General features: G+C 38.1%; 1 protein-coding gene across 2 annotated transcripts; it reads left to right on the top strand.

Annotated features, from left to right (window-relative positions):
- The first annotated feature begins 12,870 nt into the window (after nt 1–12,870).
- LOC119657935 (ring canal kelch homolog) lies at nt 12,871–16,145 on the top strand. Of its 2 annotated transcripts, XR_005250183.1 has the most exons (8): nt 12,871–13,160; nt 13,216–13,312; nt 13,566–13,802; nt 13,899–14,005; nt 14,078–14,783; nt 15,472–15,709; nt 15,772–15,995; nt 16,029–16,135. XR_005250183.1 is itself a non-coding variant. In XM_038065124.1 (7 exons), the coding sequence occupies exons 1-7, from the start codon at nt 13,026–13,028 to the stop codon at nt 15,917–15,919; spliced, it is 1,668 nt and encodes a 555-aa protein (XP_037921052.1). In that variant the 5' UTR covers nt 12,871–13,025; the 3' UTR covers nt 15,920–16,145. The 2 variants fall into 2 exon arrangements, 1 of the variants encoding a protein (XP_037921052.1); XM_038065124.1 differs by having other exon boundaries at nt 15,772–16,145.
- Nucleotides 16,146–23,932: the final 7,787 nt, after the last annotated feature.

The raw sequence follows: 23,932 nt of genomic DNA on the forward strand, positions 1-23,932 counted from the left end.
TCGTTTCATATCATCTGCATAAAGCTGTTGGACGTACGTTGAATGTCCTGTGTGACTGTGTCCATAACAAGAACAAAGAGGAGTGGTGAGAGGGGGCTTTCTTGATGGACACCGACAGAGACACGAAATGGTTTTGATATACCAGTCACACTTCGAAATTTATTTTTGGGTACTAGGTGCTGCCGCCGAGCATACCACATGAGTTCGTGTGGTACGCAATCAAACACTCTCTAGATATAGAAATGAAATATAAAAAGGGTAATGCTCACTGTGTTTCTCTATGAGTAACCGCCCAGCGTATAGTATATTGCGTCAGTAGTGCCGCAGTTGTTGATAAACTCCCTTTGATTCATGGTTATTCGAACCGCGATATCGTTGTCAAGAGAGTATTCAAAAATAATATAGGATAGTTCGGGTTATTTGAAGACTCTGCTGGACTATCTTTCTTTTCCATATTGGAATGGTTTTGCTTTCTTGTCAGTCAAAGCCACAGTGTTGGGTCTCAGCTTTTCGTTTTCTAGAGCTCAGATGCGATGTCGTCAGGTCCTATATTTCTGCCCAATTTCATTCATTTTATTGTTTTCTCGGCTTCAGTAACGCTAACAAGTGGAATTGCTCAAAATGTCGGCAGGAACGAAGTGGAGGATGTACAAATTCTTCCGTTGAAATCTACTGAAAATATTTCCGCCACCTATCCGTCGAGGTTCGTCCATCGATAAGTAGAGTATCGTTCTTGCCACTAAGACAAGAGTTGTGTTCAATATCCTGTGTGCATTGGTGTCGGCTTTTGACAAGTCGATACAGGTCTGTCTCATCGTCCCGAATATCCAATTTCCCGTAAAGATCTTTCTAATAGACCGCTCGGGTAACAGTGATCGTTTGTTTCCGGATTGGCATTCTTGCAAATTTGCCAATTGGCCAATGTTTTATCGTCGGGTGGTGGGTTCGTGCCCCACGTTGGGCGCCGGAGTGCTCGGATAGCTGAGTGATTAGAGCGTAAGGCTGTCGTACGGAAGATCGCAGTTCAAATCTCACTGGTGGCAGTGGAATTTGTATCGTGATTTGACATCGGATACCAGCCGATCACAGCTGAGTCAAATCAGGGTAATAATCTCGGACGAGCGCAACTCTGACCACATGGCCTCCTACAGGGTACTGTAATCCTGTAGTGTACCGATAAGGTCTTGAATGAAGTGCTTTAACACACTTCAAGTCACAGATCCAATATGGATTGTTGCGCCATCCTGTAGTGTACCGTTAGGGTCTTGAATGAAGTGCTCTAACACACTTCAAGGCCCAGATCTAATATGGATTGGTGCGCCAACGATTATTATTATCTATCGTCGGGAAACTTATGGTAGAGGCGTTTTTGGCATTTTCCACACTTTTTTCGCTTCCTATAGATTTTTAAATAAAACATAAAAATACAATATTTATGGCGTGAGTGATTTTGAGTCATTGACCAACTTAATAAAGTTTTGTTTCTCATAAACAAAAACAGATCTGATCTGGTTCGCCCCTGTTGGCTGTGCGAATGGAACAGTACATCCAAAATTTGTTACGTCTAGTCTAAGTTAAACCGATCGGCCACTGTGGTGAATGTATAAAGACGCCTCATTTTCATTGGTAACTGAAAGCGCCAGAGCTGAGAGGATGGCATTCTGTCGCATGACTATTTTGACAAGAATTATTATTGCACCAATTATGAATTGCTTCCGAGTTATTTCCGGTTCTTCTCCCAGATTCTTGAGTAAACCAGATTTCTCAGATGCTTTTCACGTTCTGCTATTCTGTTCCCCTTTTTCATTTTCGGTCGAGTGTAACTCTGCGATATTCAATCAGAGTATGATATATATTTATATGTAGTAAATGTAATTGTAGTTCACGGGGCATATCGGGTCCATTCTACCAATTTTGGGCAAATTCTATATTCCCTGTAATTAATTGATGGTGGAGTTTGCCGACAGTAAGCATATAGACTGGCATGGATTCGAATCTGATGACAGAAATTTAACGTATTTTCGACTTATGCAACGTGATGATAACTATAAAGGGTAATTTAAAATAAATCGTCAAAAAGCAATTAAATGAAAGAACATTGTTTTAAAGTTTTTTTCTTCTTTTTTGTCTTAGTTGGTTTTGGACAGTTTGTACCTAGTTAGATTTACCCAGCCCGACTTATTCGTATTCCGCCCAGCTAGTAAGGGGTATTTTTTTGTTTAGGATGCTAGGAGTCTACTTACTAATTACTTCCTCTCTTGTGGTCCACGGACTCCTTTTTTCGGTTAAACACCCAAGCTTTCAAAAAAAGATGACCGACGGTTTGGTCCAGGGCAGAGGCAACTCGTCAGACGCTACCTCACCTCTGCCGTGGGAACAGCGTGACCGAAAGTAAAGGCAAATGGTAATCGCTCCATTTTTATATAATCGCAAACACGTAATGAGTACGAATTATATTGAAGTTAAATCCCTCATAAGTTCAGACCTAAACCAGGCCGAAGTGGATTTTTTTGTTGAGGATGCTGGGAGTCCTTAGTCCGCACCCACTTGATGATGGACTGGACCAGTTAGGAAGCAACTAACTTCCTCTCTTGTGTTCCACGGACTCCTCTTTTTTTAGTTAAACCCTCAAATTTTCCAAAAAAGATGACTGAAGGTTTCGTCCAGGGCAGAGGTAACTCATCAGATGCTGCCTCACTGGTGTGTTTGCGATTATATAAAAAGAGTACCTATAGGAGGCAATGTGCTAAGCATTGTGTTTGTTCGTGATTATTACCCTGATTTGACTTAGGTACTTATTCACAGTTTAGTCAACTTATATCCCACTGCCTCCAATGAGATTTGAACCGCGACACTCCGAACGACAACCTAGTGCTTTAACCACTGAATCTATCCGGACATATTAATACAAATAAACATGTTCAAAACATGGGGCATTCTTTGTCCGGTTTGAAGGAATAAATTCTATCACCGACATGCCTGAGTAACATGTAGAATGAAGTAGAAAATATAACTTCATTTTTTCATAAGTATCTATTTATGAGAAAATTGTAGCCACTATGACAAAATTTTTGTTTCCATTATTTCCTCCAATAGGTAAAATTGTCAGCTTTTTCATTTCCAATAGGTAAGGAAATCCATTGATTAAATCAGATTAGCTGTGAGTAACCCTGTATAACCATTTTCTAATTTAAATTGGTCGGGATATAAAGTGATAAACTAAATTGAAATTTTAATATCATGACAGAGGATAGAATTGCGGCAAGTAAAACCAAAGAAGAAGAACCATAACCGCAAAGAAGAACGTGTAACGAAATTATTTCTGAAATAATTTTAGGTCGTTTGTCCAGAAAGTGAAAGCTGAAAAGATGCCGAGCGAAACAACAAAACAGCGAGCTCAGCGGGATATAAAGAGCAATGTTCTGTTAACACGCTAGTAAAAGGCTGCTTTAATTAACTTAATTATTTTTTAATTAACATTGCACAACAATTTGAAAGCTCACGGTTTTAGTAGGAGTTTTGTTCATCGGGTTAACGCAAGAGGTGAGCTTTGTACCAATCTTTGAGAATAAACGCTTTTCTGGGGTAAAATTCTCTGTACCAATCCTTCAGAATAAACATTTGTCCCGAATAAAATGCTTAAGTTCTATTTTGTAAATGAAAGAGAGAATTTCGTAGCTACCGATTATTTACCAAAAGATAGTAATCGTAATAATGAACAATAAGCAGATTATCTGCCTACAGAGCTCTGATAACAAGTTGAAGATATTAATGTGATTAACTGTAGACTAAAGACAGAGGATTTATGGGAATTCAAAGTTATGTTGGTGTTATTAACTGAAAACAAAAATTTTTGAGTTATGAGACTTTTATCGCAAGACCGTTATATATGTATTTCCGGGATTTCAAGAAGAAGGAAAAGTTTACTCTTTATCTGCAAGACCACCATGTTTCACTACGAGCCTACAGAAATAATTAAATCTTTCATAATAACGAGCTTGGGCCCTTCCAAGTCTGCAATGTGACCCTACAGTACTACTAGGCCGTTGTTTACATATATTTTAAGATACGCTGGTCCCAATTTCTAAAAAGGTATGACATCCGAATATATAACAAACGATGTCTGAAGATCCACTTTATACCCGCTTCACTTGGTGAAATTGGAGAAATTAATTGGAAGTTGATGGATATCATCCAGGCCACCAAGCAACCGTACTACTGACATTGCCAATAGGAATCCAAAAATTTCTTTGCCATGGAAAATTGATTACTGTTCCCATTAAAGTTTCAATAAATACTGAGGCTTAACAGATTGCCTTATACATCCCTCGTTGATACTTTGATGATAAAGTTTGTATTAAATTTGCAACTTTCCCGGAACAATTTGGTTGGTAGCACGGGAAGAAACAAGTATCAAGCTGTCATGATCCGCACAATGGGTAGATACATAGTGAATGGCTGAGGGTGAAACGGTTCATTTGGAAAGTTTATAATTGTAATTTAATGGCGTTAGCAAGCTGAAGTAAATTACAACTCAAATACATATGTATGTATGTATTTACGACTATACATAATGTTTATCCCTTCTTGCGTATTCTATAATATTCGTAGTAGTAATACAAATAGTGAGAAAATTATGAATTATTATATGTTGCAAAATTGGCAAACGTCAATTGTCAAAAATCTCAGCGCACCTTCTTAGTTGACCAGCTTCCCGGAATTTAATTTCCAACGAGGATGTTTCCTAAATTACTAATTCCTGCCAACACAAAGTATAAAGTGTGTAACATAAAAAAAACATTATTCAATATGAATATACAAAAAAGTGAACTTAATTAACGCAGCCGAAGGAAAATGAATAGAAAATCCAATTTCACAGTCAAAGAAAGTATAAATGATGAGATAATATGCGCTTAAAAACAGGACCAAAACAGTATTTAATACTTCGTGTATCCACCGTTGGCTTTAATTACGGTTAACAATGGACAGGGCATCGACTTCACCAGCGTTCGAATGTAATGTGTGGGAAGATTATTCCATTTTTCGGGGAGTCCCGTTCTCATTTCGTACAATTGATCGCGGTACAATTGGTCCCCGAGTTTTTTAATGGGATTAAGATCCGGTGATTGGGGAGGCGTGGCTAATACTTTAGGACAGGTATAAAGGAGCCGATTTCCCCAACAAATTGAAAAGCTTTGGAAAATTCTTCACTGATCTAGTCTCAAACTAGAACAGGACAGCAAGAGCCGACGCCGTCAAGGAAAATAACATCAGAGAATCATTAAGATGAGGGAATTGACATAAAAGTAATGGATCGTTGGAGCTGTTCCGGTGCACTGAATTGAAGGAAAGAATATTTCCATTCATTAAAAGCATGGTTTGACCTACTTACATTTGACATTTTAGTGGAGTATAATAACTTAGCTCAGCTCAATGTCTACTCTCGCCTGGAATCTGAATATCAGGATACATAAAGTACATATATGTGTATATGTCTATGGTAAAGTAAATATCAATAAGCTTAGTTTGCTTCTCTAAATTGTGAATATGATAAATTATTTAAAAGTAAGAACAGCCAGATATGTTGCAGTGATGATATTCGTAGTACAAAATTTCAAATATCAGCATATTACTTTATTAAAATGGACATGTGGAACTACCATCAACAACAGTCTGAATGAAGTACCTGCAATATTTTGTTGGAAATGGGCTAGTCGAAGCGCGGAGCATTCACTTGCCATTTGAATGCTTGTTGTGAATTGAATTGCCTTGAAAATGTTTGGAAAAGTCAAGAGCAGAGGTGGCCTACGATTTATAATTTACCCCAAGAGAAACTTCATGAATGGAGTTCTTTCAATAGCATCCATTCATCTGTTACATAAATTTCCTTCAACCATATCGCATCCGTCTTGAGCTGTCGCTCTAGACAAGAAAAATGTTTTAAATAGAACAGAATGCCTTTTAACTTACTTTAATGCCTGACAACAATGTGAAACGCTACGGTTTTATCTGCATAGCAACCTTAATGGTGCAATGGTGCTCGCGGGCTGTATGAAAGGAAGTAAATAGCAAAATTGTCATAAGCCAATACTATCGACAACCGGCAGTTTTTCTTTCTGGAAACAAAACTTTACTAAAATTAGTTTACTGTCGGTCTGCCGGTCTGTCTACGGCACCCGCCTTTTTTCGGAAACGGTTGTACTCGCAAGCAATATCTTATTCGGAAACAGTTTTACCATTTAATGGGAATTTAATATCAAATTTACAGGAAATACTAGACCTACGAGCCCCGTACATTCAAAAGAAGAGGCGGTTACATTCCATCAGGATATTTCTTTAAATAAAACAAATGATAATGTATTACTACATTTTACTGCTATCTTTAGTGCAACTGTTGTATATGACATCATATATGTATAATTCTTGTTAAAAGTAGAAAATTTTGTCGTAAGAGCAGTTTTTTTAAAATCGGTCCGAACCATTATCAAGTGGATGCAGAACCAGGACTCCCTCATTCTTTAAACAAAAAACTTAATTCTGCCTGGACTTATTAAGGGTTTTCGTCCTGATTTCACACACATGTCGAGTATATATATATTTAGGGCAACAGGTTACTGATCCCTAAACTGAATGTCCAATATTTATATCTTGGATATGTTCGTACATATGGTATATCTTGGAATAAGGAAATGAAGAAATATTTTGCATTTTGAGCTATATACAAATGGAAAGTCCCAAAGGTTGTGGGCGTTAACTATTGTCAGAGCGAAATATGGTAGTGCCACTCAAAGCTGTAACCGCGCTAAATTAGCGTTCACTATTTTGTTTAAAATTTGGAAGCCAGCATTCGAAGTTTTCCGAACTTCCTCGCGATGGCACACAGGTGAGGTTGACACGTTTATGCAATTGTATGTATACATGTGCATGTATATGTAAAGCTCTAAAGCCATCAGACTTGTTCGTAACATGTGCTCCGCTGCAAAACAAAGCAGCCAGCTTTATCGCCCTTAATTAACAAATGAATGGAACGGCTGGTTTGACGATGAATGTAAGCTAGCAACGGAACGGAAGAATGCCGCGTACCGAGTAATGTTGCCTTCTAAAAGAACGCGAAAAGTACAGGGAGCAACCGCACCAGGCGCGGAAGTTTTACCAACAAGTCAGCAGGATGAAGCCTTATACACCTCGATGCTCATCCTGCCGAGACAAAGAGGGAAATCTGATTTCCGACAGAATGGGCATATTAGAGCGATGGGTTGAGTATTTTGATGAGCTACTGAACAACCAGAACATCGGCGAGTTGGAGGTCCCGCCAACTGAAGACGACGGACAAATACTACCACCACCAAGTTTAGGAGAAACAGTCCGTGCAATTCATCGGTTAAAAAATCATAAGTCGCCAGGAGCCGATGGAATTACAGCCGAATTGGTTAAATATGGAGGCGACCAGTTACACCAAGTGGTTCATCAACTTGTGCTCAAGGTATGGGACAGCGAATCAATGCCTGACGATTGGCAACGAGGCATTATCTGTCTCATACATAAAAAGGGAGATATCACACAGTGCAGCAATTATAGAGGTATCACGTTGCTGAGTACCATCTATAAGATATTCTCCACTATCTTGCTAGGCCGGATAGCCCCATACGCCCAGAACATCATTGGCCTATACCAAAGAGGCTTCACTCCAGGCAAATCAGCAACAGATCAGATTTTCTCTCTGCGGCAAGCGATGGAAAAACTGCTGGAATATGGACAACAGTTGCACCATCTGTTCATCGACTTTAAAGCCGCCTATGATAGCATAGCCAGGGTAAAACTGTACACGGCCATGGGAGAATTCGGTATCCCGACGAAATTAATAAGACTGACTAGGCTGACCCTGACCAATGTGCGAGGCCAGATAAAAGCAGCAGGATCACTCTCAAGACCATTCGACATCAACAACGGTCCACGACAAAGGGATGCGCTATCATGCGTCCTCTTTAACCTGGCCCTCGAGAAAGTGATCCGTGATGCTGAGGTGAATGCAAGAGGTACGATCCTCTTCAAGTCCACCCAACTACTGGCCTATGCTGACGATGTCGACATCATGGGAAGAACCACCCGAGACGTACAAACTGCCTCCATCCAGATCGAGCAGGCGGCGCGAGATCTTGGGCTGCACATCAATGAAGGCAAGACAAAATATATGGTGGCAACGTCAGCACCGAAGACGAATCAACCAACAACATCAAACCGCACTGGTCAAACACAAAGAAGAATAAGGATAGGAGAATACAATTTTGAGACCGTTGACAATTTCTCCTATCTAGGGTCGAAAATCGCAACCGATAACAACTACGATGATGAAATCTGCGCACGGTTGTTGTTCCGCTCGAAACGTCTCACCATAGGGTCAAAGCTCTTACTGTACAAGACTATGATCTTGCCAGTCCTCATGTATTCCTCGGAAACTTGGGTTCTTAGCAAGCAAAAATTGCGAACTCTTGGCCGCGTTCGAGAGAAGAATCCTCCGAAGAATTTTTGGCCCCCTACATGAGGATGGACGAATCCGTAGCCTACACAATGACGAAATCTATGAGCGATACCATGACCGTCCGGTTGTGGATAAAATCCGGCTCAATAGGTTACGGTGGGCGGGTCACTTAATCCGAATGGATGAGGATGATCCCGCCTGGAAAGTCTATAAGGGCAATATCTATGGTAGAAAAAGAAGACGAGGCAGACCCTGCCTAAGATGGAGCGATGGCGTAGGTCAGGACGCCAGACAGCTTTTAGGGATATCGAATTGGTGGACCTCGGCGCAAAACCGGGATGTCTGGAGTTCCTTATTAAGGCAGGCCTAGACCGGATACCGGTTGTTGCGCCGTTGATGATGAATTAACAAATGAACTATCCACAGCACCTTATGATATCTAGCCATCTCCTCTGCATTTCGTAGTATGTTTTGATTTTTTCCAGCGCTTTCTTGAGAAGTCTACATTGATTGTTCTGCAGCATTTAACAGGCCCCCAAGGGAAGGCTGTCATGTATGGGCAAAGTATAGGCAGTAATAAAATTGCCAATATCTCTTCAAATATGTTAATGGAACTTTAGCAACAAAAAACAATCAATTTTGTGAGTGATTAAGGGGATCTGGCTACGAAATTAATTGCAAATCCGTCTCCTAAGAGATAACATTATTTCAGAACGTTTAAATCAATCAGTATTTGAATGTATATTATTTTCAAAAGAAAGTTAAAATTTGCGTACATGTGGTTCTTTCAATATTTTGTTGTTTTACTTACATACTGGCGAGGCAAAGTCAATCTAACCGCCATATCGGTAGAAACTTTTTCTCACCTTATATCACATAAAGCCAATTTGAAACACATATTGGCGTGCTGAAACTGTCAAATATAATTTTTGTCGTAGAAGATAATAAATGTCATTCTAGATGTTTTCTTTCTGAACAACAACTTAACTGGGAATGGCTGAGTAAATTCTCAGTGGATGTGTCTCTATTTTTCAAGTCCCCTTTTCTCTGGAAAATATGTTCACTGAAAAGTGAGCAGAAAATAAATCCTCGGAACTAAAGTTAAGGGATTCAGGGGAGGCACCCAAACAAGCTGGAAATGTGTTAGAAACTTGTCGAACCCTTGTCTTGTTTGGTGGTAATTAGATGACAGTAGGGTACTGTGGCGTGTGAAAATCATCAAGACATTGATAAGGAAACTAGCTACTAAAATGTTGCGTGAAATAAAGTCGAAGTAAGGATGTAAAGAGTATTTTTTCAGACGTAAATTTAAAAATAATACATTATGAACCCTACGCCCAATACGGAGTAAATGCAGGTTCAACGAAATTCGAAATTGTCTTTTATAAGAGAGTTTGGATTATTATTTCTGCTGAATAGAACATGAGTTTCAACACCAAGATATTTCATTGCCCTAGGAATGAGACATTGCCTTCGTATCGTTTTTTTTTCAGGCTTTACTTTGATATTCTAAATAGACTAAAGCCAGAGCGATAAGGTCAAAACAAATACAAGAAATCGAGAGAGTTTTGCCCAGCTCAAAAAAAGTCGGGAAATCGGATCTGAAGGTTTCAGGTATGAAAGGTTTTGTATATTCCTCATATAAAAATATTTGAATGTATATGCATACATAATGTCAGAATGTTCACTCTCACGTGCTATTGATGTTCAAAGTTTTAAAATTTGCACTGTTGGTAATAGTGTGATTTCCACCAATCTTGGCAGGACCATGCTTCAAATTATTGCTACAATTTCTTGACTCTAGGATGAATTTAATCGGAGTTTTGCAGTCAATTACTTACAATTATAGCAGTATTGTTTGCGTTTTTGAACTTCATTTGAAAAGATATCAATATAGTGCCTAGACACCGTATCGTGACAGCTTCTTGATTTGAAGTTGGAGAGGGGATGCTTCTTCGGGTTTTTGCTGTGGAGCAAAAGTGAGAAGCTGATGATCCGTGAATAAAGTGAATGGCCTGCCCTGGAGGGACAATGGAAGTATTTGATGCTCACATACGCGGCTAGTTTACGATCGCAGGCGCTATAGTTCCGTGGAGCCAGATTAACTTTTTTCGTGAAGAAATTCAGTGGGAACCAGCTTTGGCTCACCTTCCTTAGGAGAGCAGCGCCTACTACGAGGTGTGCATCGAGGAACAAGGCCTGAGGTAAAAACTGTGAAAGGAATGCCAGAACTTTGGCTTCAAATGCGTAAACGACTTCTAGAGACCACAGAAACTCGCCTATTGAAAGTCCTTCCGCTTAAAAGCGAGCCTCTGGGATGATGAAGAACGTACCTTCGAGAAGATTGTGAAGCAATTAATGTTGATGTGGTGCTGAATATCACTCTTAACTGGCTAGGAGATACTACATGCGGTAGTAATGTTGCGGCATTTTTGGAAGAGTGCGCGAATACGTGAATGAGCAGTCTCCCAAAATAATTAAAAAAGTATTGTCGTTCGAGCAGGTTGAAATTTTTCCTGCCAACCTAAGACAAGTTGAGGAGTCTATCAGAAACCTATGCTGCATATCTACCAAAAGCACACAATTACATAAGAAGTCTGCGCCTAACATGGATATGTTGATATTCGCTAAATGAAGCACTACAAGAAAGTCCTACGCAAGCTAAGAGTTACATCTACTTGGCTATAGCGGTAAGTGTTTATAGTCGTGAAGTTTGCTGCTGCTAATTTTGGTTACGGCGAAATTAAATTGCTAGATATGGTGATAGGGAGGACCAAGACCTACGCGCCTGAGTCCACCAGAAAATTGCGCCTACTAAGAGATTCGTATACTGTCAGGCGATATGTTCCTGCGCTTTGGGTAGTCGTCGCCACGTAACATAGCGAACTTAGTTTTTTGGTTGGGTTTTGATGAACGTGCATGGGTTGGTATATTTAATGGTTCTGTATGCAAATCTGCGATGGTACCAGCATACGCTGGAGTTGAATTTGGTTGGTATTTGATTAGCTACGGGTGATTGTTCCCAATTACAATATAAAGATAGATGTGCCGGTTTCGGTGTAAAATTGGCACTGGCTAACGTCGGCCGAGTCCGTTGCTCGATATTATAATGTAAAGAATTCAATCTGAAACAGGATGCAGGTTATAATTTCTACCGGGATCAAACCCTGAAAGAGGAGTTCGTGGGCTAGAAACAGAGAAAGACAGTTTCTTTCCAATTAGCCCGGTCCGCCATCAAGTGGATATTTGTTAATCCAGAGCCTTCTGGCTACCGTTATCTATTATCTAGGTACCACACTCTTCCTTGCCCTTCGAAGCAATGAAATCAATGTGAGTATGCACGATTTCTAATTGCTCTGGACTTAAGCATGAGCGAGATATACGAAGAATAGAATCAACTGTGATTGACAAGCCCGCACGGACTTACCAATGTTTTAGTGAGATCGATACGGTTTTTCCTACGAATTGTTCAACACGTGAAGATTTTTGTAGCTAGTTTTGATTGGATGGGTGACTCGGTAGTTCAAATGTTGCTTCTCCGCGTTATCAATAGGATTTTGAGTTGAGTAACTACCTATTAGAGTATGGTAACTGTACATTAGATAAACTGCGCTTCTAGTTAAGGTGTATCACTCGATGAGAAAGCAAGCACTCAATATATAATATAAAAATGAAAACTGTCAAAATATTGAAGAATGGAGTGATAGCTTCATTGAGGACATATACTTATAGGATGATATGTGCCATTGGGCTCTTTTAAAACCGTGCCGGTGAGTATCTTAGAGGACTTGTCGCGTCTTTACAGATCACACATAAAATGTCATACGCAACAGTAGCTGGGGGAAGCTAGTCAAGCAACTATATTAAGGATCCAAAGGAAAGTAGGTGTCATATGAATTAAAAGATTGATGCGTATAGAAAGGTCTGGTGCATCATTATGAGTTCATAAAACGAGGCAAAATGATAACTGCAAATCGCTGTTGACAACAATATATTGAAATAATAAATTGGAACTGGGGATGGTAAAGTGATTTTTTCCTATCTGGGACGTCTTATTCCATCTCCTCTCAGAAGGGCGCCACGTCGGTTTTGAAGACGCTGTTGCTAAGTGGTCTACTCTACCACTAACTAAAATAATGACGATGAAAAATGGTCGTCTTGATATGTTTGTAATTACAATGACGTCATTGGGTTTGCCTCATGTCTTTACCACAGAAAAGACGCAATCTTATCGTTTGATTGAGCCGCAATGCTACAAGCGTCTTTCTATTTATAGCTTTCTATTGTACTTGGATAACGATTAAAAGTAAGTTATCAAATGATTATATACATGCATTATCTTAGGTGCGATAATGTGAATTTATCTGTGAACGCGTCTACTTGCCACCGACTCAATGTCAAAAAAGTAATCATATTAGAAGCTGGGGGAGAAAAAAATGCAAGTGATGTCTACTTAAAATTCGACGAGCTACCTTGTTAATTGGTCGTTTGAAAAGCAGTTTCATTTAACAGTGCACTACAATACAGTATACATACCTTCGGTGAAATGGGTTCTTTTCCGGGAGAAAGGACATCAAGTGAATTCGAACGTGAGGAATTACTATTACGAAAGGAATACACAGATCGTGAGCACCTCATTTCCGCTTTTACGGAAATCAAAGGACTGCGTGATGCAGAAGAAGTAAAGGCCAGACGAAAATATTTGTATTTGAAGTACAACAAAATGATTTTTGCAGTTTTGTGACATAATTTTGAAAGTGGAAAACAGAGAAGTAAAGGCGCACCGAGTGATTTTAGCTGCGAGTAGTCCATATTTCAAAAACGCATTCAGCGGTAATTTTAGTTTAGTTTATTGTCTGTAATATTTTTTTTCCATTCCATTGAATAATAATATAACCATAACATATGCATATCTGGCATAAAAATCTCTGACAAATATTGTTCTTCCATCGAAAAATTATCTCCACATTTTTAGATATGCTGTTTACCCATTCACTTAATTTGATGTTTCCATACTTCTCATTGTTTTATTTATTTTCATGAAGTAGCAATTCTTTTAGCGTAGCAACTTGAATTTAACCCGCAGGTCAGTCATTGGTCACCATTGCCAAATTCATAGAATTGCCGCAACAAAGATATGAACCCATAAAAAGCATCATCGATTATATTTACACTGGCTGTATTGAAGTAAATTTAGAAACTGCAGAGGAGTTATTTAAAACTGCTGACTTTCTTCAAATAAATCGGGTCAAAGACGTTTGTTCTCATTTTTTGAAAGCAGCATTGAGCCCAGAGAGTTGCCTACAAGTTTGGAATATAACAGGTAGGCAAGCAACAAGACCTACAAATAATAAACACCAAACATATATAATATATAGCAAAAGCACTTTTTTAACTTTTGTTATTTATTCACCCCTAGGAAACATTGGACTTATAGATATTCAAAATGAAGCAACTAAACTGTCGATTTCAACGATAGATCACCTCATTACTTCCTCAGCTTTTTTGAATTTATGTCCAAAAAAGGTAGGAATTATACAGCAAAGATTAGCAAATCAATGGTTCATTCTAATGCATTCAGCTAATTTATTGCTTTAGGTCGAAGAGCTACTCGAAAAATCAACAGAAATTCCTCGCGCCGATAAAGTGTATCGAGCTGTACTTGCCTGGGTGAAACATGATTTGAAGAAACGCAAACCACTTTTAAGTAAGCTTCTTCAATTTATTCCATCGGAAAAGATCACTCGCGAGTTTCTTAGAACGACAGTAATCAAAGAAACCTTACTAACAGAGGACTTAAATTGTATGCTCTGGATGCATAAAATTTTTGTATCAATGTTTGATATAGTCAATTCAGAACTAAGTCAGGAAGAAGATGAATTAATGAATCACAGCAGTGGTCACATATACGTTTCTAGCCTACGAGGGAAATATTCGACTTTTTACAAATTCGACACGTTAAGCTCCGAGATAACCGATCTGCCTGCTTGCTCAAGGGTCAGGTACAGCCACCCTGTTTTCTACAATGAAGCCATTTATTTCACTGGAGGTTTGGTGAAGTCAGGTTGTAGTAATAAATGTGATCGGTTTAATGTCATTGATGAATCTTGGGATGTATTAACATTGGATTGTGATCGATATTATCATGGAGCATGCGTAGTAAAAGATAACCTCTACGTGGTGGGAGGTTGCAAAGATCATCAAAATTTGAAAACTGTTAAAGTTTATGATTTTAAAACTGGCAATTGGACGAAAGCGGCTGACATGAATATAGCGAGAAAATTCTTTGGAATTGTGAAGCACAGTAAGTAGTTAATTTTATTTTTTTTTCTTTAACTTTTATCGAGTTTAGAGATTCGCAAACCACTGTTTCGCTCAGTCTTTTAGTCATTTCTAGCTAACTTAGATGTTCAAATTTTAAATGATCATAGCTTCTCTTACCATTTCGTCTCCATATCAATTGCTGATGTCCCCGTTTCGGACATGATCGCAATGTGTTACGCTACTGATCTAAAGTAACATATTTAGCTCCATTGTCGTAAGACGGTGTTCATTGTCTTTAATACTCGGCCACCACTCGGAACCGTGAAGGGCGACAGGGCGAATGACTCTCCGGTAGATATTGGAGGTTTGTTGATGCATCGATCGCAAGGACGCCACTTACAGAGCACGCGCAACTTGGAATTTGCGTGAAACAATTTGACCCTTGGCTGAAAGTACCGAACCGAGATTCCTAAATCGCTCATTTCTGGAATTCAAAATGAAACGAATAAATCTTATCAATACTTCCGCTCAAACAGTTGAAGATTTTATCCATGAGCAAATGGTAGCAGTTAGAATGGTTAGACCTACACGTTGTCGCCTTGACGATAACGAATCGCGCATTGATGAATTATAGTATAATGACATATTATATGGAGACATTTAATTGATAATATATTCCAGTATCTAGGTGTCAATAAAGAATATAATTAATACGGTTCTAACTTTAGATGGGTGCATATATGCAATTGGTGGAGTAACTGACAAAGCGGATTCATCTTCAAGTGTGGAAATGTTTGATCAGCGCGAAGGTATTTGGCAGAATATTCCGGCACTTGGGAAAATATCAGGCGCATGTACTGCAGCGGTTGCATCAAATCAAATTTACTGTTCTGGATTCAGATCCGGATTTGTCGAAAGATTTGAAACAAGAATGAACAGGTGGACATCCGTAGCGAACGCAATAAGGTAAGATTTTTGTAAATATTATATTTGAACTTTTGTACCATAATTTGTAATTTTTTCGTTAGTCTTCCAGGAAGTTTAGTATCAACTAGAGGTGAACTATACCGAGTATCGGTAGATGGTATTCAGCATTTTGAAAGCTATAACAACTGCTGGAATAATTCACTTGATGTTAACATTTTTTCCACAGAAATTGTAGCTGTAGCGAACTAACCTGTAAAGATGAAAAATAATTCAAATTTTCAATTAAAATTATCTTAATTAGAACTATCTATAATTTCAGTTAACTTAATTTCCAAATTGCATATGCAGCATGCAATTCAGTATCTGTACTATAGTTATAAATTGTAGTTGATTTCACCTGGACTTTGCGTTGTTAAATAAGAAACTCTAGTTTCGAACATCTCCGCCACAAAATATAATGACTTCGCTTTTAAATTTTGAAATAAATATGAATTTTAAAATAAGATCAAATGCTGTAAAGACTAGAATGTTAGATATTGCCTTCTGTTTGTAGTTAAGTCTAAAATTGGTACACCAGTAGCTTACTACAAACTACAATTTTATTTTATTATGTATATATATTTCGGGAGCAACTTACTCCCGTCATCAGTACGAAACTAGGTAGCTAGGTAGGTGTACTGATGAAGGGAGTAAGTTGCTACCGAAATATATATACATAATAAAATAAAATTGTAGTTTGGAGTAAGCTACTGGTCTATCAGCTGTAAAGACTATTATTTAAGGGTTTGTGTAAACAAGAACTAGAAGGACGTGGTGCAGAACAGCAGAGTTGGAGTGCAAAACCCTAAACACTGAAGCACATTTCTGTGAACGCATAAATGTGATTGACGTGCTAAGCGCATTCAGGGGATAACGACAACCATTAGAAACTTGTTAAAACGATTCGCGTTCGGCTATAATTATTGATTGTGTATCCCCACATATGTGATTAATGATATGAGTTTGAGTTGAATTTAATGGCGTCCTATTTATGCAGAAGACGGCTGCAATTCTTTTTGTCAACAAATTTGACAATGCCGGCTATCAAATCAAAGATCTGGATCAATATTTTTTGAAGCAGGTGCTAGTTTTAACATTGGTTGCAAAGGGGAGTGAAGGGTTGGAAAATGGTGACTTAAATCAAGGGCCGATTCTTAGAAACCACTTATAATGTGGATATTCTTGCCCTAAGCGAAGTAAAATGGTGGGTTCCTCTCCCTCTTGCCACACTAATGGGAATGGCCTTTGATGGAAGCAGACGCGAATCAGGGGTCGGATTGTTTCTGACGGTTTTCTCTTGACCTGGGAGCTATTTTTTGATAGACTTTTGACTGCAAGTTTCCGGTTCAGGTTAAGGAGCGTTACAATTGTACAGTGCTATACACTAATGAAGATTTTCGATATAATGGACAAGGAAGTTTTTAACGACCAAATTCGCGCAGTTCAAGGGAGGCCTCCTAAAGGTGACAGTTTGATTGTGATGGGTCATCTGAATGTCAAAGGTGAGGAGTTTGTGTATTTCTGCAGCTTCAGTCGCCTTGTCATCGGTCGCACATTGTTGTTGACCAACATCGTACGATCAGCAGTATATTTAGGAGTTGTCTTCTGGATGCACGCAATAAGAGTGGTGCTGACATAGGCCTCGAAAGTTGGTAGTTTCTTACGGTTCCCACAGGGTTGGAGAGCTGCGCCTCCCGCCCCAGGTTCAACATCGGCCGTTTGTATGATCCAGCTGTCGCTCGATAGTGAGAAAGCTATCTTGAGAATTGAGAATATAAATGAACATTCAGCCGCCATTGAAAATTGTCTTTTCTCGGACCACGTTCTGAAAGGGCGGTATAAAATCTATTTGAATGCGGAATGGTGGAAGGGGATTGAAGGTGAGCGTCATGCGTTCGAATTTCGATACCGTGTGAAATCGCCAGGAGTTCAGCATAGTGTGCGCCGTGATAAAAGGGAATTGTCATTGAGCTGCTCAGGGAAACGGAAGATGGCGTAGAAACCAACGATTTTAGAAATGTATACCACATCGTGAAAAAATTTGCTTGTGGTCGCCAATCATTCGATGGTCCTGTGAAGCACGTTAACGGTCGGTTTCACCATGACGAGCAGCTGCAGAGGTGGAAGGAACACTTTACCATACTTTTAAACCGTATTGTATCTGATGAAGTTTCGACTTTTGTGGATGAAATGGCTAGTCACCGTAATATGCGGATGCATCATTTTTTCGGCCTTCACCCTTATTTTGTTTAATTAATTCCAAAATAGATTTATAACATAACGTGCGATAATACAAAGTTTTATGGAAATCCTATCATTGTTAACAAAGTTATAGTAAGTTAAAATTGCCTTTTTAAAAGAATTTGTTACAGCCCAACACATTATAGGTAAAAAAATATCAGTATTACCTTAAAGTGAATGTTCTGATGAACCCTGTATAAAGGTGAATATGTATATAAATCGAGAATAGTCTCACCAACTGCAAAGCACTGGAAGTTCGTTTATCAAGCATTGTCGAAAGTACCAATTCTCATCTTATGTAAGGCAACACTGCATAGTGTAGCTACTTTACCGCATTCATTTTATTTGTAAACTCTCTGTTGCTTATTAAAGAACTTTTGTAGTGGTAGCAGATAATAACGTATGTGGCTATACTGGATACGATACCTGAAGATTTTTCAACAAAATTGAAGGCGCCATAACAAACTATAAATCTTCTTCTGTGCACGTGTCAAAACTTAATGACAGAACTTTAAACATAAACCTTTATATTTCAACCTTATGGAAAAACAAAGCTCCTGTTGGCGGACCCTATACATATGTACATATGTACACTCGCATTTGCCGATTGCTTGATCCACAGATCCTACTTCAGAACTTGCGCTCGATGTACTTTTGCTTATTGAGACGTAAATCATTCGACTCTAGATTGGACTTCATTGTGTAGATTTAAGTTTGATGGTTTTTCTGATTGAAGAGGCGCACTGAATGCAAATCACTTTCGAAGCCAACCTTTCCCTTTTCCCTTACTAAACACATATACGAGTACGTTTCCCAATTGAGAAATTCTTTAACATTCTCCTTGCTTTTCTTGGAATACCACATTTCTGTTAAATAGCACTCTGATTTGGAAATTTTCAAGTTGACTGGATCCTATCGAATGGAAACAACCTTATTGAGAGAAGACATTGAAATTTACTGTAAATTTTTTTATCTAAATTACAACAACAGTGGGGAACGTTCCACAGAGCATTTGAAAAACAGGAGATGATAAAAACTGAGTTGAAATTCCAAGATGATAACGAATACATAAACGCTCTATGACATCAAATAGGTAGAATGCTCGAAAATACTGCTCCCTTTTCTCCGGTCTACAACTATATGTATGAATATATGCCGAAGAAGAGGTAGGGTAGCATTTTACACGAAAAAAGCTCCCTATCTCAGGAAATTATTTTTTCAAGAACGACTATATTTTGAGATTTCCAAGACGGTGGCGGAGTTGGGCGATTCCGGAAGAAGTGTCTGATTACTTTTGGAGATTCAATCAAAGATTACCAAACGAGCTCATCAATAACGTATTTCGTAGATTTATGGACCAGAGTTCATATGCAAATAATTCAATTCAGGGATTTATCAGAATGATTAACGAGACGGTTCGAATATATAAAAAAAATTGTCTTCATTGCTCAACTGAAAGATTTATGAAATACTTCATATCAAATACATATGCATGTTCCAACTTCAGATAACACGCATGAATATAGACAATTTTACTACTGGCTAATAATAACTGCAAAAATATGAATTATGTTAATAGTGAGTGCATGCTCTGTAAATTTGCACGTGGGATAAGAAATATATGTATATTGGCGTAGGCATGTATGTACGCTTTGCTACTCATTTCTCACAGGTATTTTTTGCCTAACAATACTTGTGAGAGTTTGCTTCTAGGAAGGTTTTCTGATAAATTTATAAATACAGTAGAATCCCGATAATTGATGATTACCAATTATCGAGAGTGCAAAGTAAAGAAAATTAACTCTCTGGACCGGCAACTTTGTAAGAATTAACTGGAAAAATGAATTATCTAATGAATTGTCTCCTATTTGTAGTCTAGCCTAAAATTGATAGACCAGTAGCTTACTCCAAACTACAATTTTTATTTTTCAGTGTAGATATATATTTCGGGAACAACTTACCCCCTTCATCAATACAAAGCTACCCGATTATCGATGTAGGAATTATAAGGATTCCACTATACTACTACATAACTTCATTTCACCAGATATTGGGATGAAATGTATTTTTCAGATTTGCTGGTTAGATATATTTTGAGAGGTTACCCTCTAGGTTGATGGCGCAATGGTTGAAGAGTAGAACGCCAGCCCCTCAGTCTCGTGTGCTTGTTTCGCTGCAATGAGCTTATCACTCGCACAGAGTTATGTGTGATGATAGTGAAACTGAAGCACAGTCCGACTGTGTGGGTGCCTCCCCTAAGGATGGAAAAGGAAATTTTCTACTCTACGGTGCATACATTTGAACCCAAACCTTTGTATCTTCAACCCGGTCCACAAACGAGAATATAGCCCACACTTTGCTCCTCCCATGTAATAGTGACAGAATATATTCATTGATTACTTTGAACCTTACATGTTACCGAAATGATGCTTCGATACAGTATTTAATGCTTCGGACATCGTCATACATCGACCTGAGGACAATTGTAAGCTTCACAATTACCCCATTTTCTGTGTGGAACACTCCGGATGCATTTCCAATAGATAGAGGTCTACTTGTTCGAGTACGGAACTGGGTACGGCACTTATTGGGGGAAAGAAAATCAAAGCGGCTAGCTCTCTCCCTCTCAAATTTTAGATATTCATTCAGAGATCTTATAATTATTCATACTTAAAGTCATATTTTGGACCAGGTGCAGAAAAAAATACTCTAATATATGGCAAATACATATTTGAATAATAATCCATTTTTATGCTGTTTCAATCTACTAGTGCTGGCACACTTTTTTAGAAAAAAAACATTTTTTTTTATAAAATTTGACTTTATTATTCAATATAGCCCTTAAGGCCGATGCAACGATTATATTATATGATAGCGGTTATATAATTTTTCGATACCATTTTTATAGTACAATTTGTCTTTAGCCTCAATTTCGGCTAAATTTCTTTCCACCGAGCATTCTTTTGAAGTCTGCCAATCAGAAAAAGTGTCTGGGACTAGATCTGGAAAATAGGGCGAATGCGGCAGCACCCCAATTCATGCAATCTTCTTATCGTTTTCATTGATTTGTTACACGGTGCATTGTCTTAAGGGGTTATATACAGTTAGACGGCCGAAAAAAAGCGAATTTTCCAGAATTTTTTTTGAGAAACCTTTTAAAGTTATTGATCTAAATATTTGAACATATATTATGGTATCTTTTAACAATATTTTCAGACTTAAAACTAGTAAAAATATTTATTTGGGCAGGAGCTACAGCTGATCTCCGGAAGCTCCTCTCAAAAAAGACGTTTTGCGGTGACCACTATATCACTGAACTGGAACCTCTCAAATTAAAAAACCAAACAGATTTCGTTAAAGTAATGTTAAATCTAGTAATTAATCGAAGGAATAAGCGAAATAAATTTTTTTGACAAAATGGTGATTTCTAGAAAAAAAAATTGATTTTCGGCCAAAATTTTGGCCTTAAATTGTTTATAAAAAAAAGTATTAATCGGTAAGATAAAATCTTCGATCAATCACTAAAAAATATATTTAAGAAGCTTGTGTCAAAATTTGAGATCAATCGGTTTAGCCGTTTTTGAGTAATGTTGGTCACCGACTTTGAAAACACCATTTTGAGAAAAACGCGTTTAAAGTTTGAAAAGCACTTTACATAAGATGAACATTTTTTTTTCCAACTTACATGGAGTCGTCTATTCCAGGACCATATAATAAACTCTCCGTCGCTTCGGCAGCTTTTAATAACTCGAGCTGATGTTGTCTGCGAGCCATTCTTCCATCTCGGGTGCTATCACGCGCTCTGATATCGGAAATGGTCACGCGCTGCTCATCTTCTTTTTCAGCATATGAATGCGCATTGGGTCCAAGTGTGATTCCTATTATCTTCATATAATATAATAGTGATGCCATTCCTTAATCCACAAAATTTTGCTGCACCTTTTAACCCTAATCCGAGGACTCTCATGAGAAATAAAAATCGTCGATTTATTTCATAAGAGTGCGCAACAAAAGGACTAGAATTTATGTTACAATCTGCACACTTATCACACAACAAAACAATTTTAAAACCAAGTCCTCGTCCAGAAGCAGTTTGAAACTTCACATTTCCGTCACAGGTCTTACATTTCACATATTCAGAAATTGCTGCAAACACTGTTATAAAATCTAAAATGCGATACTCAACAGACGGATCACGCGGAACTGAAATTTCCTCTTGTTCTTTAAATTTGTTTGCCGAGGCACTGAAACTACTTTCATCCGTTTCGGCTGTTTTTGGATTAAAAACATTTTTTCGCTTTTTTGGTCTCGACTTACGTATGTTAAGAGATTTCAAATTACAAATAGAATTTGAACGAACTCACAAGTTTACTGCTTGGCTTAGCTGCTTATACTGACTACCACTCTTAAATATTTTCCAGTTTGGGGAGAGCAAAATTAAAATTTACCTTTCAGGTATAAAAACGACAATAACACGTTTTACCCATCTAAATACATTAGAAGGGAACATTTAGAATAGGCAGGTGCACAAAAGGGACACAGCGTTCCAGGTAAGCGCTGCCGCTCCGGCCTTATGCTTCCAACCGCTCTGAAACGCCTTTTAAAATTTGCATGTAACTTCGAAAATATTCACCCGAACGATATGAAATTTTGTGTGTGTATTCTTAAATATATGTACATTAAGAAAATAAAATAAAAAAAAATCGTTTTTATGAAAATTCTAACTGAATATAACCCCTTAATGAAACAGAACTTTCTTTTTCTTTTGAAGCTGCCTCTATATGGTGCCCAGGCCTCAAAATACTTATATTACCATATTTTTGGGGAAATTGAGTAAAACTCCCCTTAAGTTTATCCCAGAGTTATAAAAGTGGTTGGTAGTAGTATAAAATATAATATGAAGCATATTATCCCCAAGTTTGATCAAAATCATACTATTAGTAACAAAATTACAGTAGCTCAAAGTTGACTTTGCCATGTAAATTTACTGCAAATAAATATCAATATCACACTAAAGTGGGTAGTCAGACATGCTAAATGCATATACATAACGGGCTACGTACAAATTGGATAGTGCTACCCTCAAATATGCTCACAGAAGAAGCAAACAAAACCTTTCATACCTGAAGCGGCCAGCTTCCGGTTTCCTGACTTGTTTTATGGAGGAAGAGCTTCAAACACTGCTCATGAGCGTTAACTCGTTGTTGTTTTTGGTCGGTTATGAGCTCGCACGACACCCACTTTGATAGACCTTTCGCATACTCAAACATTCACGCACCATATGTTTAACAAGTTCCTTTGATATCTTTAGAGCTTCAGCTATGATATATCGATCAACTTCACTTTGCGATCATCCAAAGTTATTTTGTGGACTTTTTTGATGTTTTCGTTGGTAACAACTTCTTTAGGGCGCCCATTGCGTGCATCGTCTTCGCGGCTCATTTCGCCTCGTTTAAACTTAGCAAAACATTTGTGAACGGTTGATTTTCCTGGTACAAAGCCCGAATAATGTTTATTAAGTCAAGCCTTGGCTTTAACGGCATTTTTTTTGCAAAATCAATCCCCACTATCCAAAATGATAACTTTAACTAATTCTTACTTATTTCCAGTTGATGTCCAAGCTTTGGGTTGAAATTCAAATGGATCGGGTAATGTTGTATTATTCTGTAGATTTTTTAAATTTTTTTTTCATTAATTACTTCCTTAAATTTGAGAATGTACCAAAGCTGTTGGACAATATTTCCAACTTTTACAAATTCTGACGAGTTTTGATGCTGCAGGTCTGCATATAGTTTTATTCGTTACTGTTTGCCGTCTATTAAAGACTAGCTAGAGAGGATTTTGACAATAACCATGAGTACGTCATTTTTAATCTACAACAGGCTTGAACTAAACAAAACTGCTTTGCTAAATTTTATTGGTTGCGACTCGTGCACCGTTGATAAAAGTGGTTTTTCATTGTCCCTCAGACGAACAGACTTC

The sequence above is a fragment of the Hermetia illucens genome, chromosome 5 (genome assembly GCF_905115235.1).
Source record: "Hermetia illucens chromosome 5, iHerIll2.2.curated.20191125, whole genome shotgun sequence".
NCBI lineage: Eukaryota > Metazoa > Arthropoda > Insecta > Diptera > Stratiomyidae > Hermetia > Hermetia illucens.

Coding starts and splice junctions, on each gene's coding strand:
- LOC119657935 (XM_038065124.1), top strand. CDS start 13,026: ATGGGTTCTTTTCCGGGAGAAAGGACATCAAGTGAATTCGAACGTGAG. Junction 13,803..13,898: donor ACAAGTTTGGAATATAACAG/GTAGGCAAGCAA, acceptor ATTCACCCCTAG/GAAACATTGGACTTATAGAT. Junction 14,784..15,471: donor CTTTGGAATTGTGAAGCACA/GTAAGTAGTTAA, acceptor TTCTAACTTTAG/ATGGGTGCATATATGCAATT.